This window comes from Choloepus didactylus, chromosome 6 (genome assembly GCF_015220235.1).
Source record: "Choloepus didactylus isolate mChoDid1 chromosome 6, mChoDid1.pri, whole genome shotgun sequence".
NCBI lineage: Eukaryota > Metazoa > Chordata > Mammalia > Pilosa > Megalonychidae > Choloepus > Choloepus didactylus.
Window position 1 is genome coordinate 14,229,210 of NC_051312.1, and position 15,045 is coordinate 14,244,254.

General features: G+C 47.5%; 1 protein-coding gene across 1 annotated transcript in view; it reads right to left on the reverse strand.

Annotated features, from left to right (window-relative positions):
• LOC119536588 (pregnancy-associated glycoprotein-like) overlaps positions 1–15,045 on the reverse strand; it is a 72,453-nt gene that overhangs the window by 20,279 nt on the left and 37,129 nt on the right. The window contains 12 exon segments of the mRNA XM_037839441.1: positions 1,702–1,788; positions 1,885–2,029; positions 3,396–3,446; positions 3,448–3,507; positions 4,643–4,714; positions 4,716–4,840; positions 6,010–6,128; positions 6,233–6,317; positions 6,319–6,351; positions 7,203–7,334; positions 7,336–7,363; positions 8,488–8,549. Coding sequence (XP_037695369.1) covers positions 1,702–1,788; positions 1,885–2,029; positions 3,396–3,446; positions 3,448–3,507; positions 4,643–4,714; positions 4,716–4,840; positions 6,010–6,128; positions 6,233–6,317; positions 6,319–6,351; positions 7,203–7,334; positions 7,336–7,363; positions 8,488–8,549 — 999 coding nt within the window.

Here is a 15,045-nt window from a genome sequence, read left to right on the forward strand (position 1 = left end):
GGGCGAATCCATGGCTTTGATTTCTTGGGTGCAGTCACCGGGATTTGGGAACTTCTCTGGTTCCTGCAACAATCTCGGTCTCCCTCCAATGAATGCCCCTTCCCACTTTGTGCTCTGGCTCTAGATTCAAGATTCCTGCCCATTCGTATGCACTTGTCCCACCCAAAGAGAAGCAACCATCAGTGTTGCACCATTGGAAAAAAAAAATCCTTTATTTTCCACTGAGAATTGGGCTTTGCAGAGCACCAAACTCAGTTCAAATCAGTTCTCCTGGGCGGGGATCCCCTGAACGGGTGTGTGTGTGTGTTCCTCAGAGACACCCCAGCATTTACACGGCTGCGACCAGGCCAATCCTGTTGTTTTCCCGGTCAAAACCGGAGAAATACACCCTCAGGAAGACATCGCCCAGGATCCAGATCTGTTGGTGGGAATAAAGGTCTCAGCTTCCCACGTCTCTGGAGAAGACAGAAACACTTTCCAGGCAGCCTGAGCCCGCCCCTGCCACCTCATGCCCCCCTTCAATATCCAGACCTGGCAGCTTCTCGGAAACACGGGCTCCCGGTTTTATTTCCTTCCTTTCACACGTGCCAAGTGACTCTCTCTTCAGCAGCTCCGGAAATGGGTTGCATCCTCCTCTCCCCGCCCCCAGGACCACAGTACTGCCTCTCTTTTCCGCCACACTCGCTGCTTCTCTCCTCTTTGTTCAGGCTGTTCCCTCGGCTGAGAAGGCTCTCCTCCTTCCCTGCACCCCCATGCATTCTTTAAGCCCAAGCTCCAGCAGCCTCCTCCGAGCAGCCCTCCTGGACTCAGGCTGGCCCTCCTCAGCCCAGCCAGGATGGCTCAGGTGACTTCTTGCTGCACCCCCGGGACCTGCAGCCCTCGTCAGGCTGCCCTGCCCTATCCCACCGGCTCATCTGGCCTGGGCCACCGCACTGTACGGCGCCCTGCACGTGGCCCAGTTTAGACCTGTGCCCGACCCATTAGGCTCCTCGGTGCCTTTATGAGGTGGGGGGAGGGGAAGCTGGCAGCCCCGTTGATTTAAGATTAGAATTTGATTAAAGTCCCTCCCTTCCCCAAAGCCTTCTTTCTTGTAACCCATCTGGCCTCCCATGGGGAACTGACCTTTCTGGAGCATCAACTATGTGCCAGGTGCTGTGTGATCACTGAGCAACCACCAAGGGAGGGGCTGCTGCCCCATTTCACAGAGGAGGAAACTGAGACTTAGCAAGGTAAAGTTACTTATGGCCTGGCCCTAGTGCGACCATAGAATTTATCCTTCGATCCAGGACAAGTTTGAGATGGGAAGGGGCCACTGTTAATAATTATGGTGCTGGCCAACACACTGGGACTGTTCCCAGCCGGCTGTACCCATCACTATCCCTTGGGCCCATTTCAAGGATCGCTGTGGCTACTTTCCGTATTCATTCGTATGAGCTTTCTGGTTGAACCAGAAGCACCTTGGGGGGCAGTTGCCCTTAGTGTCCCCCTCCCCATTGTTCTAGCCCTGTCCCTGGCATGGGGTGATTGCTCCGCACTTATCTAAGGATGGTGGATGCCCCAGGCCCGGCCCAGCCAGGTAGGCTTGGCGGTGTTTACAGTGGCCTGACTTGTCACCAGGGGGCCTCGAGCTCCCAGCTGCAGCTCCTCCATTCCCACAAGTCCTAGGATTTTGAGGACCACCCTCAGGGTTCGGCCCCTCACCTGCCAGATGGGCACTGGGTAGTTGATGCCACTGATGGCGAAGACGACATCAGACAGGGTGCTGACGGTTGCACAGTTGAGGGTGTACTGTCAGAGAAGGAAAGGGAGAGTGGGAAAAGGGGAGCCCTGAGGTTCCTTCTGTGCATGGAGAGCCCCCAGTGGCCCTTTGGAACGGCCCTGTACCTTGTTGTTGCAGGTGGGCGTGGCTCCAATGGCCTCCTGGATGTTGAGGACGGAGGTCCAGGGGCCAACGAGCAAAGAGGTCCCAGTATCGACAATGGCCTGGCAGCTGCCCTCACAGGAAATCACCACCCCGTTCACGGAAATGCTGAGAGGCAGGGGACAAAGCAGGCCCCGAGGTCACTCTGCAGCCCCCCAGCTGCTCCTCCCCGATGCTGTTCTCCAGAACAGTCTTTACGCTCACACCCCTCCTCCTCTGTTTCCCCTGGCTCTGGTGGCACTGACCTTTGCCCTTTCAGTTCTCCTCATGCCTCAGGGCCTTGGCACCTGCTGGTCTCCCCTCCTAGAACCGCCCCCACCCCCTCGGTCTGGCAAATTTCTCCTCACTCTCCAGGTTCCAGCTTAATTGTCACTTTTCCAGGGAAGCCTCCCTCTGCCCCAGACTAGATCAGCCTCTCTCTTGTCTCTGTCATCACACCGGCACTGGTTTCTAGCTCGCATCCACATGGTAATTAATTATTTGTCTGACCTGTCGTTTCATGTATGTCTACCCCAGTAGATGGGGAGGTCTCCAAGAGCAGGTTGTGTTCTCTGTGCCTCCCTCGGGAGCCTAGCACACAGTAGATGCTCAGCGTGCGCTTGTTGAATGAATGAATGAACGAATGAATGAATGAATGAGGGACATTGGAGACCAGTATCCAGTGTCTGACCGACTATGGGGAGGTGGTCTCCCCAGCAGCCCCCTGGCTTAGTGGGGCCGAGGGGGGATTTGGGCCCCCCAGGCCACACCTGCAGTCACCCGAGAGGAAGGAGATGGGCCATGGGAGCCTCTAAAGGACACTTTACACTGTGTCTGATGATATCACACATAATCTGTTCAATTATTGTCCCCAAGTTCTCAGGCCACTCTCGATTCCCGGGTTCCTGATTCCTTTATATAAAACCCCTGCCCCCAGGTGTGGGGGTGCAGTGTGTGTGTTGGGGGAAGGCGGGCGGTTCTTTTCTAGGATTTGCTTTCCAATCTCATGCATAAAGCAGACCTGTCTTCACTGCCGGCCTCTTCTTCCCGGATGACCAAAGTGTCCCGATTTGCTCAGGCCCTTTTTCAAATGGAAGGTCCCGTGTCCTGGAGACCAACTCCCTTGGGCAATCGGGGATGGGTGGTGGGACCCCCTTCGCAACCCTGTTTGGGCTGGTGGATTCTCCCTGAGCCCCTCCTCGCCTGCACTCTCAGGCCCTCAGACCACACCTCCTGCACCACTGGTGACTCCAGCCTCCCCAGGCCCACAGGTCACCAGTCCCCTTCCCTAAGTGCCCTGAGCTCAGGCTGGTCATGACCTTGGCCAAGTGGAGGACTATGAACCCCTGGGTGTGGCATGCGTGTCAGTGTGTGACAGTGTGTGTATCTGAGATCCCCTGTGCGACCGTGCGCCTGTGTCCCCGGGATCCTCTGCCCATGACTCTGCGTGTGTGCAGAGCATCCCCTGGGGCAGGATGCAGAGGGCAGGGCTTACTTGTCCAGGGCCACCTGCCAGTAGAGGGGCTTGCTCACGGGCACCCACTGAGTCCCCCCTGTAGAAGGAGGGGTCCATGCCGCCGAGCAGCAGCACACTGCCGTTCTTCCGGCTGGAGGGGCAAGAGGAGAAGGGGGGCTCGTGGTGAGAGGGGAACAATAGGTGGCAACTCTCCGGAGCACCCGCACACCCAGCTTGGCTTATCCTTGCTCACTTAGTCTGCACAAACTCGCACAGCCGGGAGGGAGAGTGCACGGGGGAGGAGAGTCTGGCTTCAGAGCCAGCGACAGCAGAAGCCCGGAGCACACCAGGCTGCACAGCTCACACTCCCCACGAGACCAGACCCAGGTGACCCCGTTTTATCACTTTTGCAGAACCAGTTACTATCTGGAATGATCTTTTTCACGTATTTGTTCACTTTTTCCTTGTCTGCCTTCTCCGTCCCTTGTGCATCTCCTTCGACTGTCTGGACAGGGCCCTGCACGTTGTAGGTGCCCCATAAATATTTGTTACATGAATATTGGTTAAATGAATCATTGCCTCTGATTGGGTACAATTATTCCCAAGCCTCAGAGAGGTGAAATAATTTGCTGAAGTTCACGCTACGGAGCTGGGATTTGAACTCAGGACTCCCAGAACTGACACTCCCAAGACTATACTTCCCAGCCTCCTGCTCAGATCGATGGGTTCAAGTACGGCTGCTGGTGGGGAGGCCAGATTCTGTCATCAGGGTTCTCCCCGCCTGTGCTTCTCCGCACTCCCCTTGGCAGTCGGGGACTTCAGCTTCTCCTGCCACGGCACCCAGCACCGGGAGGCTTGCTGATGGATCAACTCCCCACCTTGGGGAGAGCCCCAGGGTCTGGGTTCAAGTCCTCCCGCTACCAGCGCCTGCTCCAAGCCTCGGTCTCTGCTGAGCCTCCTATAGAGGTCAGCAAATAATTTCTGTAGAGGGCTGGGAAGACACTATTTTAGGCTGCACTGTCTGCATTAGCTCTGTTGCAAATACTCAACTCTACCACCGAGGCACGAAAGCAGCCAAGGACCAACATAAGTAAACAATCGTGACTGCCTTCCAGGGCAACTCAAAACAGGTGGAGGGACGGATTCAGCCCAAGGGCTGGAGTTTAGTTTTGCCAACCCCTGGACTCAACTCTCGCTAAGGAAAACTAGTCTGTAATTTTTCCTGAAACGGGAACCATTTTACTGCCAGGTTGGGGAAAGGGCTCGTCTAGCCCAGCCAGCCGTACTTGTTCGGGTAGAAGGAAAAGAGCTTCTCAGAAATGAGGCCTTGATCCCACAGGTTGTTGAAAACTGGCTTGCCCATTTGAGGCTGAGGCCGGGTAGCCCATTCCCAGGATGCCGTCGAAAACCGTGAGATCCGTGAAATTGCCGGGCTCCGTGAGGCTCAGGCCAAAGGCCTGGGCAAAATCGACAAGGCAGCTGACCTGTGGGGCTGAGTGTGTTCCCTGGAGGGGCTGGGGAGGTGGGGCCGGGGCTGGGCTGGGGAGGGAGTGGGTGAGGAGATGCCAGGGCACCTCAGGCAACCGAACATGCCAAAGCAAGACTTAGAGTGTCACCAAACGGTTCCCTGAGAACAAAACGAGCAGAGGGCAGGCTCTTCTACTTTTTGGTGTCACTGTGATCTGATGACAGAAACGGGGTGAATTCACTGCAGGCCCCAAAGGGGGTCTCTTCTGTGGCAGCCCCAGGAGACAGTGGCCTGTTACTCTTTGGAGCTGCCAGGTTTCTTATGAAAATTCTGCCTGGGGAAACATGCTTTTGTATATGTGTGTGTGCATTTAGGAAAATAGAATTTTTCTAAGTAGAACTCTCCATCAAGGGGAGTTGGGGATCAGGCTTGCCCCTTGACCCCTTCCACCTCCCAGGCAGACTTGGGATTAGGAATCAGGAGTCCTGGTTCTCTGTGGTGGGTTTCCATGTGTCTGTGAGCCCCCTAAGAATATGTGTAAAATTGGGCACCTGTATGTGCGTGTATGAACTTGGGCACTTTTGTGGGGGAGGCAGCTCACAGTTTCTATTAGATTCTCAAAGGCCCCCATGGGCCTCAAAGGCGACATCCACTTATCAGGGTCTTCATGCACAGGGGACCTCCTGCTTTTCCGGTCCGTGACCCTGGAGCCCTCAGCTGACCCCAGAAGTCCCAGTCCGGTCTGCCCTCTTCTGAAAATACCCCACTCCTGTGTGAGTTGATTCACATCTGGTTGGGCCACTTAGCAGCTGTGTGACCCGGGGCAAAGCACTCACCCTCTCTGAACCCCAGCTCCCTCATCTATAAAATGGAGCTAATAATGAAGCCCCTGCCTGGAGTTGTCAGGAGGATTAAACACTAGAACATGATCAAGAGCTCTCGGCACAGTGCGCGAGACATCTGGGGAGTGTAAGAGCGAGGTGTCCCCTCCTCTCTCCCTGCTCCCTGCAAAACCAGCCTCTCCCCAAGGACCTGCCGCCTGAGGGCCTCACTTCCCGGGTTAGCCCTGCGGGAGGAGTTTGTGCATCCCCAGGGGCACTAGCCCCACGGGGCAGGCAGCCAGCTGCAGGGGACCTCTAAGCAGCTGTCGGCTCCCAGGGCCAGCTCTGCCCGGCCTCTGGTTACCTGATCAAAGTCATAGGTGACAAATCCCGATATGCTCCTGGTGCTGTAGATGATGCTGATGTGCCGGCTGGAGATGAGGAAGGTGGAGGAACACAGAGGGTTGAAGGCATCGTGGTGGGCTGGAGATAGAAGATGCTTGCATCACGCAGACTGCTCGGGCCGACGAAGGGGTGGGGATGAGGTGGGGTGGGGTGGGAGAGCTTAGTGGGGTGCAGGCACTCACGGCAGGCAGGGCTGGAGCAGAAGATGGAAGGCACCCACAAGTCAGTCGAGCCGGTGTCAAAGATGACATCGAACTCCTGAGAGGGCCGTGCTGATGCCGATGGTGACCATATAGGTCAGCTGCCAAGCCAGGGTGTGGGGTGGGGGGCATGGTGAGGACAAGCCCGGCTGCCCTGGCCTAACCCCCCCCCCCCCCACGCACACATAACTTCCCAGGGCATCTACCAACATCGGGGTGGCCCCAATGTCTCCGAGTTCACTTTCTAGCTGCCTCACCTTTGCTCAAGCCAATGCCTTCATTTGAAAAGTATCACAGTCTCCCCTGCAGTTCTCCAACTCCTTTCTACTTCTCTAGGTGACCTCCTCCAAGCAGCCCTCCTGGGTCACCCCAGGCTCCTGTGCTGTTTCCTGCCTCCTGGCTGTGATCAATACCATGCAAGTTGGCCCTTTCATGTGGCATTTATTTACTCCTTGCCTTTTGTGCTCCATAACAATAACCAGGGTTGTTAGTTTATCATAGCCATACAGGGCAATAGCATTTTTTTTTTTTTTTAAACACAGTTTTATTCACATACCAGGCCACCCATCCAAAGTGTCAATAGTTTTTTATCGGTGTGAGTCTTAGGTCTGAAGAAGCTGGGCTTCCCCAATCGAGGATATCAAACTTGCAGTCTGCTTTGTTGTTATCTGGTCAGACTCGGCGCACCCCTCTCTTAGCTCAGTCATTCCTTTAGTTCAGAAAGAACAAAGTCCCCCCAGTTGGGCTCTGTGGTTCACAGTTACACATCGTGGCACAGAAATGGATGTTTACCTGCCACCTGGTGGCTTCTGGGCTCAGTCAGCTCAGACGACATTCCAGGTGGGAGGGCCTTCTCCATCCTGGGATGGGGCTCCTGTTCCCAGTGTTGCTGCTGGCAGGGATCCCCCAGCCCTGACATCCTGGGTACAGGAGCCCTAGGGGGTGCTCTTACATCCAGGTAGTTCCTTAGGGGTTCAAAAGGCAGCTCCAGGTCTGGATGTTTGGCGGCAAATTTATAGGCCAGGCTAGAAGAGTATGTCTCCAGGTAATTTTCCAGCACTTCTCTTTCCCGGAGGCTTTCCCACCAGGGATTTGACCTTCCTTAGAGGAACACTCAAACCAGTGTTGAGAAAGAGAAACAGATAATACACGGCCATCAGATGCCCCAGTGTACTCATCACCCTTTCCACTGGAGCTGCGCTGTGTATTTTCCAAGCATTTTTGTGAGTGGTATCTTAATATCAGGACAGGCCCATCCAACACAATGAACCTAGGTTTGAATCCAGTTTCTGTTGCATAATCTTGGTAAAGTCATGTGTCCTTTCTGGGCCTCAGTTTCCCCATCTGTGAAAAGATAGAATAACAAAATCCTCTTCACCTGGTCACCTGGAATGTTTTGGATAGTGAGTGACAATGCCCCTGACACTGTCGTCAGTCTCGACAGTGACAGCCATTCCAGTTTCCACTGCCATTTCTGTATCTTTCTTAAAGCAGCCCAGGGAGGGAGGTGGAGTGGGGATCATTCTCTCTCTTAACAGCAGAGGAATTTGAAATGCAGAGAATTTTTGCCGCTTGACTGGGATCACACCACCTGTTGCTGGCAAAGCTGGGCCTGTAAGTGGTTCTCCTCATCTTGCTCCAAGATCCAACCAGAAGAGTTATGTGAGGAAGGAAGCCAGGAAATGAGAAAACTCAAGGAAGCTGAGGTGGGGAATAAATTAGAGAAACAAAGAAGGTAGAGAAACAGGAAAGAGTAAAAACAGAGAGAAACATAGAGTCCTGCATATACAGAGACACCCAAAGAGACAGGGAGACAGAGGTGAGAGATACAGAGCCAGAGATGGAGATGCAGAGACACATACAGATAGAAACACAGAGGAAGAGAGAGCAGAGAGAAGACCTGGAAGCAAATGTGGGAGAAGAGCTGTTCCAAAGCAGGACCACACTTACAGCTGCACAGGTTGTGCACTGAACAATTTTGGGGAGCACCATTCACAAAACCCATGATGCGACTAATGGCACCTGGAGCTCTACAACCCTGCAGGCTGGCCCAATACCCCTGGGCCCCTCTGTGCACATGGCAAGCTACTCAGCAATCAATGGAGACATGAGATTTAAGACGGTCAGAAACGTCAGCTGAGTACATTCCCTTCTCCACCCCCTGGTAGGCTGGAGAGTCAGAAGGTAAGAAAGAGCCCAAAAGGAGAGATAATGCTGCTTGCAGGCCCCATACTTACGTGACCAAGCACTCTGAGAGGGCCACCAGCCCGAGGACCCAAAACCACTTCCTGCTTCCTTCCTAAACTCAAACACTCAGGAAAGAGTGGGTTTGCAGCATGTAGCAGCCATGGAAAGCTGCTCCTTATATTCTCTCTGACCTGCCCTAATCATCTCTTGAGCATCATGCAAATCTTCCTGATAAGATCCTCTCCACCTGGTCAGTGATCATGAGTAAAGGACCTAGAAAATCCTCAAATTTCAGAGATTTCTATAGTAATTTCCTTCTTTGGGTGTGGCTGACAAAAAAAAAAAAAAAAGTAGGAAGACTATCACTATAAAAAGCATTAATAATTCACCAATATACCATGAAATTGTAAGAAGGAAATAAAATTGCAGCCAGCCATTTAAAAAAAAAAAGACACAGCCCAGAATCACAACTGTTAGTCCTGATATTGCCCCGCATTAAAGCTATGTGTGTTTTACATTTTCCTACCTCCCTGAACCACAATGTCCTCAGCTGTCAAATAAGGATAATGAAAGTACCTCCCCTTGGGACTGTTTAGAAGATTAAATGGGATGGCTGGCAGTTACTATTCAATAAATGTTAGTTATTATGTTGACTGTCAAAAAAAAAAAAGTGTTGATAAAAATCCAGGGCACCACGCTTATGACGATCAATTTCTCATGTGGACTTGGCTGGGTTATGGTGTCCAGTTGTTTGGTGAAGCACTGGCCTGCTGGTTACGTGAGGGCATTTGGTAGATGGGATTTGTATCTATAAACAGTTGATTGCGTCTACAACCAACACAGGAGATTGCCCTCAGCAAGATGGGTAATCTCCTCATCCAATCAGTTGGAAGTCTAAAAGCCAGAACTGAGGGTTTCAGAGAACAGAAAAAGAATTTCTCCTTTAACTTTAACATTGGCTCTTGCTGGAATTTCCAGCCAACCAGCTTCTCCTAGGGAATTTGGATTAAGGATTTGATATCACCTTAATGGAGCTTTTAGCCTGCGGCCTGCTCTACGGGGTTCAGACTTGCCAGTCCCCATGGTCACACGAGCCAATTTCTTATAAATTTCTTAAATATATGTGTATCTTGTTGGTTCTGTTGCTCTGGGGAGCCCTGACTAATACAATGCTTTATGTTCATGATCACACTCAATCTTCCCAGAGACCCTGTGAGACGTATGTTGTGTATTTAGAGAGAAGACTCTAGGAGGACGAGAAGTCAAATTGTGGAGTGCAGATGTTGGGGGCAGCCCATTGCCTTGTAAGTGGGATGGACAGATCAGGGGCACTCATGCTGCCCATTGGCTTTAAAGGTCTAGGCTCCGGCCATGTTACAATTGTACGGTTTTAACATTGGAAGAGTTTTGATGCATGCATTCAAAAGATACTTTATTCATCCAAAACAAACATTTGTTGAGGACCCACTGTGTGCTGGGGACTGGGCCAGATGCTGGGAAGTCAAAGTCAAAGAAGGTATGGGCAGTCCTTGCTTTCAGGGAACTTGCAGTCTTGGGCAGAGTTCACGCACTGAAGGCCCAGGAGGCCAAGGAAAGTCCTGGAAGGGCCGGATGGGCATCGTGGACCCGAGCAGCATGTGCTCCACCACAAACGGACAGCCTTGTGCTGCTCCAGCCAGTGGTTGCCACACTGGAAGGCCGGCCAGTGATGCCACATTTGCTAACTTTCCAAGAGAAGTCAGAAGTCTGGATATTTACGTGAAACCCCCTGATTTTTAAATGTAAGCAACAATTTTTTTTCTTTTCACAAAACACAGTGTGGGCCAAACCTAAAGCAACAGTGGGCTGGATTCAGCCTGCCGGTTGCACAGGTTTTTTTTTATTTAACGGTGATTTACATATGTTGATTTTTTATTACAGAAGTTGTAGGTTTACAGAAAAATCACGCAAAAATACAGAGTTCTCATATATGCTCTCCCGTTAACATTTTACATTAGTGTGGTAGCTTTGTTACAATTGGTGAGAGAATATTACTATAATTGTACTATTAATTATAGTCCATAATTTATATTAGGGTTCACTGGTTGTGTTGTACAGTCCTATGGTGTTTTAAGTTTTTATTCTAGTAACATATATATCATCTAAAATTTCCCATTTTAACCACATTCAGATACACAACACAGTGGTATCAATTATATTCACAATGTTGTGCTACCATCACCACCATCTGTTACCAAAGCTTTTCCATCTCCCCAAATAGAAATCCTGTAGCAATGTACTCACTCTCCAATCCCTACCCTACCCCAAACCCTGAAAACCTGTATACTAGTGTCTGACTCTATGAATTTCCTTCTTCTTGCAGTTATATATAATAAAGCTAAATTCTACACAACAATGTTAGAATTTTATTTTAAAGTGTTATGTGTCTTTTAAAGAAATTAAGAGGGAAAATGGGAGATAAAATAGCATTCTGCTTTTATCTACTTATTTACCATTTCTGATCCTTTTCAAAGGATCCAAATTTCCATCTCATATAATTTCCCTTCAGACTGAAAAACTTCCTTTAGCATTTCTTCCAGTGTGCTTCTGGTAACAAATTCTCTTAGTTTTCTTTCATCTCAAGTTGTCTTTATCTCATTTATTCTTTAAACATTTTTTTTTTTAATTTTTACATTCGTCTCTATTGGTTTCATTTTTAGTGCAATTTTATTGAGATATAATCACATAACACACAGTCATTCAAAGTCTACAGTCAGTTGTTCACAGTATCATTATATAGTTGTGGTTTCATCACCACAATCAAAACTTTGAAAATTTTCTTTACTCCAGAGAATAAAATAAAAATTAAAATAAAAAAAGAACAAAAACATCTCACTCCCCCCCCCCCCATTGTTCATTTACTTTTTTAAAAATACAGTTTAATTGAGATATACTCATGCACCCTATGGTCAACCACATTGTACAATAAATTATTCACAGCACCATCATACAGTTGTGCAGTCATCACCAGAATTGATTTTTGAACCTTCTCCTTACTCCAAAATAAAAATAAAAGCAAAAAAGAACACCTAAATCTTTCCATCCCCTCCGTCCTACCCTCTTCTTCCTGTAATTTTTGTCCCCATTTTCCCACTCATCTGTCCATACACTGGATAAAGAGAGGGTTGCACAGGTTTTTATTTCTGGCCAAGAGGTGAGAATAGACTGGTTGAGTGGGTGTTCAATACACGTTGGTTGGATGAATAAAAGACTAAATGCCTCCAAACCATATTAATTTTCTTTCCATATGTAAAGAAAGACCACTAGGGCCAGCTAAACCAACAAACTTAACAAAAACTTCCTTTTGTGAGCACTTGCTATTATTCCCCCCATAAGATCAAGGCCTTGGAAATATTTTCGCATGCCAAACGGAACCTAAGAAAGGCATGATGAATTTTAAAGTGCCTTATCAATCAAAGAAGACTTCCCCCCCCTAAAAAAAAAAGAAGACATTCCTCTACGCCTCCCTGCACTGCCCAGGGCTAGCTCATTAAACTGGTATTACTCCAGCCAAAGCAAAGAAAATAGAATTTTGTCCCTTCTTCCAAGACTCTCAAGGCCCCGGTGGGGCTATGGAAGTTGCTGTGAGCTCCAGGATGGGTGGTAGATGGGTGGAGTCTCTGCATCTTACGCCTCTTTTTTTAATATATTGTTAAAAATCCATTTGGAATGTTGGACAAGCTACGAAACCTCTGGGTGGTGCAGTGGAGAGCCTAAGTTTGGTGTCAGATAAGATTTGAATGCTGGCTACTGACTATGTGACTACAGGCAAATAACTTAACCTCTCCAGGCCTTTCAGTTTTCTCATCTTTAAGATGGAGATATAAGAATATCTACCCCATGGGGTTGTTATGAGGCAATAAAAATAAAGCATGGTTAAGTGGTCTATATATAACAGCTGTAACATGGGCAAAATCTTAAGCTTACTGAATCTGGGTGACGGATATATCATTGTACTAGTCACATTAATTTTGTATATTTTTCAAACTTTTCAAAATAAATATTTGAAATTAAAAAAAATTCCATTTGGATGTTTCAACCTCTATGGAGGGGATTTGACATTATCCAAAAAATTATACATGCATATGCCCTTTAACTCAGCAGTTCTACTTCCAGGATCTACCCCAAAGATACGTTGGAAAAAATGCAAAAGGAGGTATGTACAAGCTAGTCATTACAACATTATTTGTACTAAGTGAAGATTAGAAACACGGCAAAAATTTCCATCAGTAGGACACTGTTGAATAAGCTATAATGTATCCACACAATGGAGTATAATGCAGATGGAAAAAGGAATGTTATGGGTAAAATCTGCAGAGTCTATTGTGTTGTTAAGAAAATAAGAAAAGAAAAAAAGGGACAGAACAGTGTCAATAGCTGATTATTTTGTTTGCGTGTAAGATGTACACACACATACTTTTCAGTAAGAAATAGTTGTAGAATAAATCGAAAAGTAATAAAAATTGTTACTTGTGGAAAGAGGCAGGGTTGGAAATGAGACTATCTTGTTTTATAGTTTGACTTTGCAACATATAAATGTTTAACAGAATTGCAAATAGAATAAAATAAAATAAAAGCCCCTTAAAATTGAAAGCAAACTGAAACAAATGATCCTGGTTGTTATCAAGTTGGTGACACAGCCGGGTAGAGCAAAAAATTACTTCAAATGGCTTTAAAATGCAGAAATTTGTCCTAACGTTCAGAGTGGGATATTTTCTAACAGAAGAAAACAAAAGCAAAAAAATTTGAAACTGCATTCAGTAATCTTACTGTTGGTAATGTTGCTACTGTTATTTTGAAACTATCATATGTATGTTTTAAGTTAAAACAAATAGATAATTATGTTTGTGTTGTTATGAAGCAAGGCTTTCAGTGTAAGGGAAAAGAGATATAAGCACAAAATCAAAAAGGTTAAGTAAAAACTTACAGTCTTAAATTTGAATGGGAAGTATAAGTTTGTCCTAATGAATTATTTTTCTTCTTCTAAGAAAATATGTGTGTCCTGGCTCTGTCCACTGAAAACCGTGGAAGCAATGGTAACCCACCAAGAGTGAATGCCCTGACGTCTAACATTTGGCCTTTAAAGACCATTTCCCACTAAGCAGATCCAGGCTGATTCCAGGGCTGGACCAGGGAATGTGCTAGATGATCCTGGGGTAGCCTGAAGAGCCGGAACATTGGGTGTGGTCAACAACATCTGGACAAAGGTCGGACAGTTTGAGCATCACATCAAATTGATTGAAACAAATCAAATATATAGAATTCTGTGAGCTCAATACATAAAACATCTAGGATTGCACATTTGATGGTGAAGGAGTATAGAATGTTCTAGAGGATTGATTGTGTAGATCTAGAAATGGATAGCACAATACTGTGTGATGGTAGCACAATATTGTAAGTACACTGAAAAAAAGAAAACTGTGAATATGGTTGAAAGAAGAAGGTTAGGGGTCTGTATGACACCAGAAGGAAAGATAGAAGCTAAAGACTGGGATGGTACAAAGTAGTGAAACCTAGAGTTGTCAATGTGTGTGATTAAATGTACAAATATAAGAAAGTTTTTGCATGAGGGATCAGCAAGAAGGAATGAAGTTAAGAGGTATGCAACAAAGTGAATGGACCCTGAGGACAGTAGGTTGAGTGAAATAAACAGAAATGAAAAGATAAACATTATAATGTATCACTAATATAGACTATTAACAATGTGTAAACTCTGAGAATTGAATCTGGGAGCATGGGTTATAAAGGGGAAGGCTTATATAAAAGTTCCTAGATTGTAAGCTCTTATAGCAGTCACATTTATTCATGAGCTATAACAGTTATTTCTAAATTTTGAGATTCTGAGCTGTTTGTATGTGACGTGGTCAGTCCCTGTGTGGCACTTGGAACTTGGAGCCAGAGTTCGGCAGCTGTGAGTGTCAGCATTGCCCCATGAATCAACTGCTAAAGAGGCTGAAAAGATCAGACTTCGATTGAAGATATGAACAAAATGAACTTGGTTGAGATTGGGATAGATCCAACTAAAGGGTATAGGATGATACTAACCGTGTTTTAAAACTTTGTCTTCTGTGTGGGACCAAAGGAAGAGATGGTTACATGGTGCAAAATCTATGTTTTCTGTTGCACACTATACAATTTTACTTGTATGGTCAGTTTACTCAAATGTCATAATTACATGGAACCTTAATGAGGGAATAAGACCTTATTGTTTGTACAGGTTCTCATGAAGCCCTGATACAACCCAGAGTAATCTGGGCAGAGAATAAAAAGTATTTACAAAGCCCCTTTGAGGGACTGTGGAAAAAAAGTGGAAAATATTAAACTTCCCCAGCTGGGGAATTCCTGATGTTCTTGTAAGAATTGGGGACTACCAGCTTAGTAGGCTGAGCCCTCGATCTTGGGGCTTGCCCTTATGAAGCTTGATACTGCAAAGGAGAGGCTAAGCCTACTCATAATCGTGCCTAAGAGTCACCCTCAGGGGACCTCTTTTGCTGTTCAGATGTGTCCTCTCCCTCGAAGAGAACTCGGCAGGTAAAGTCTCTGTCCTCCCCGCTTTGTGGGACATGACT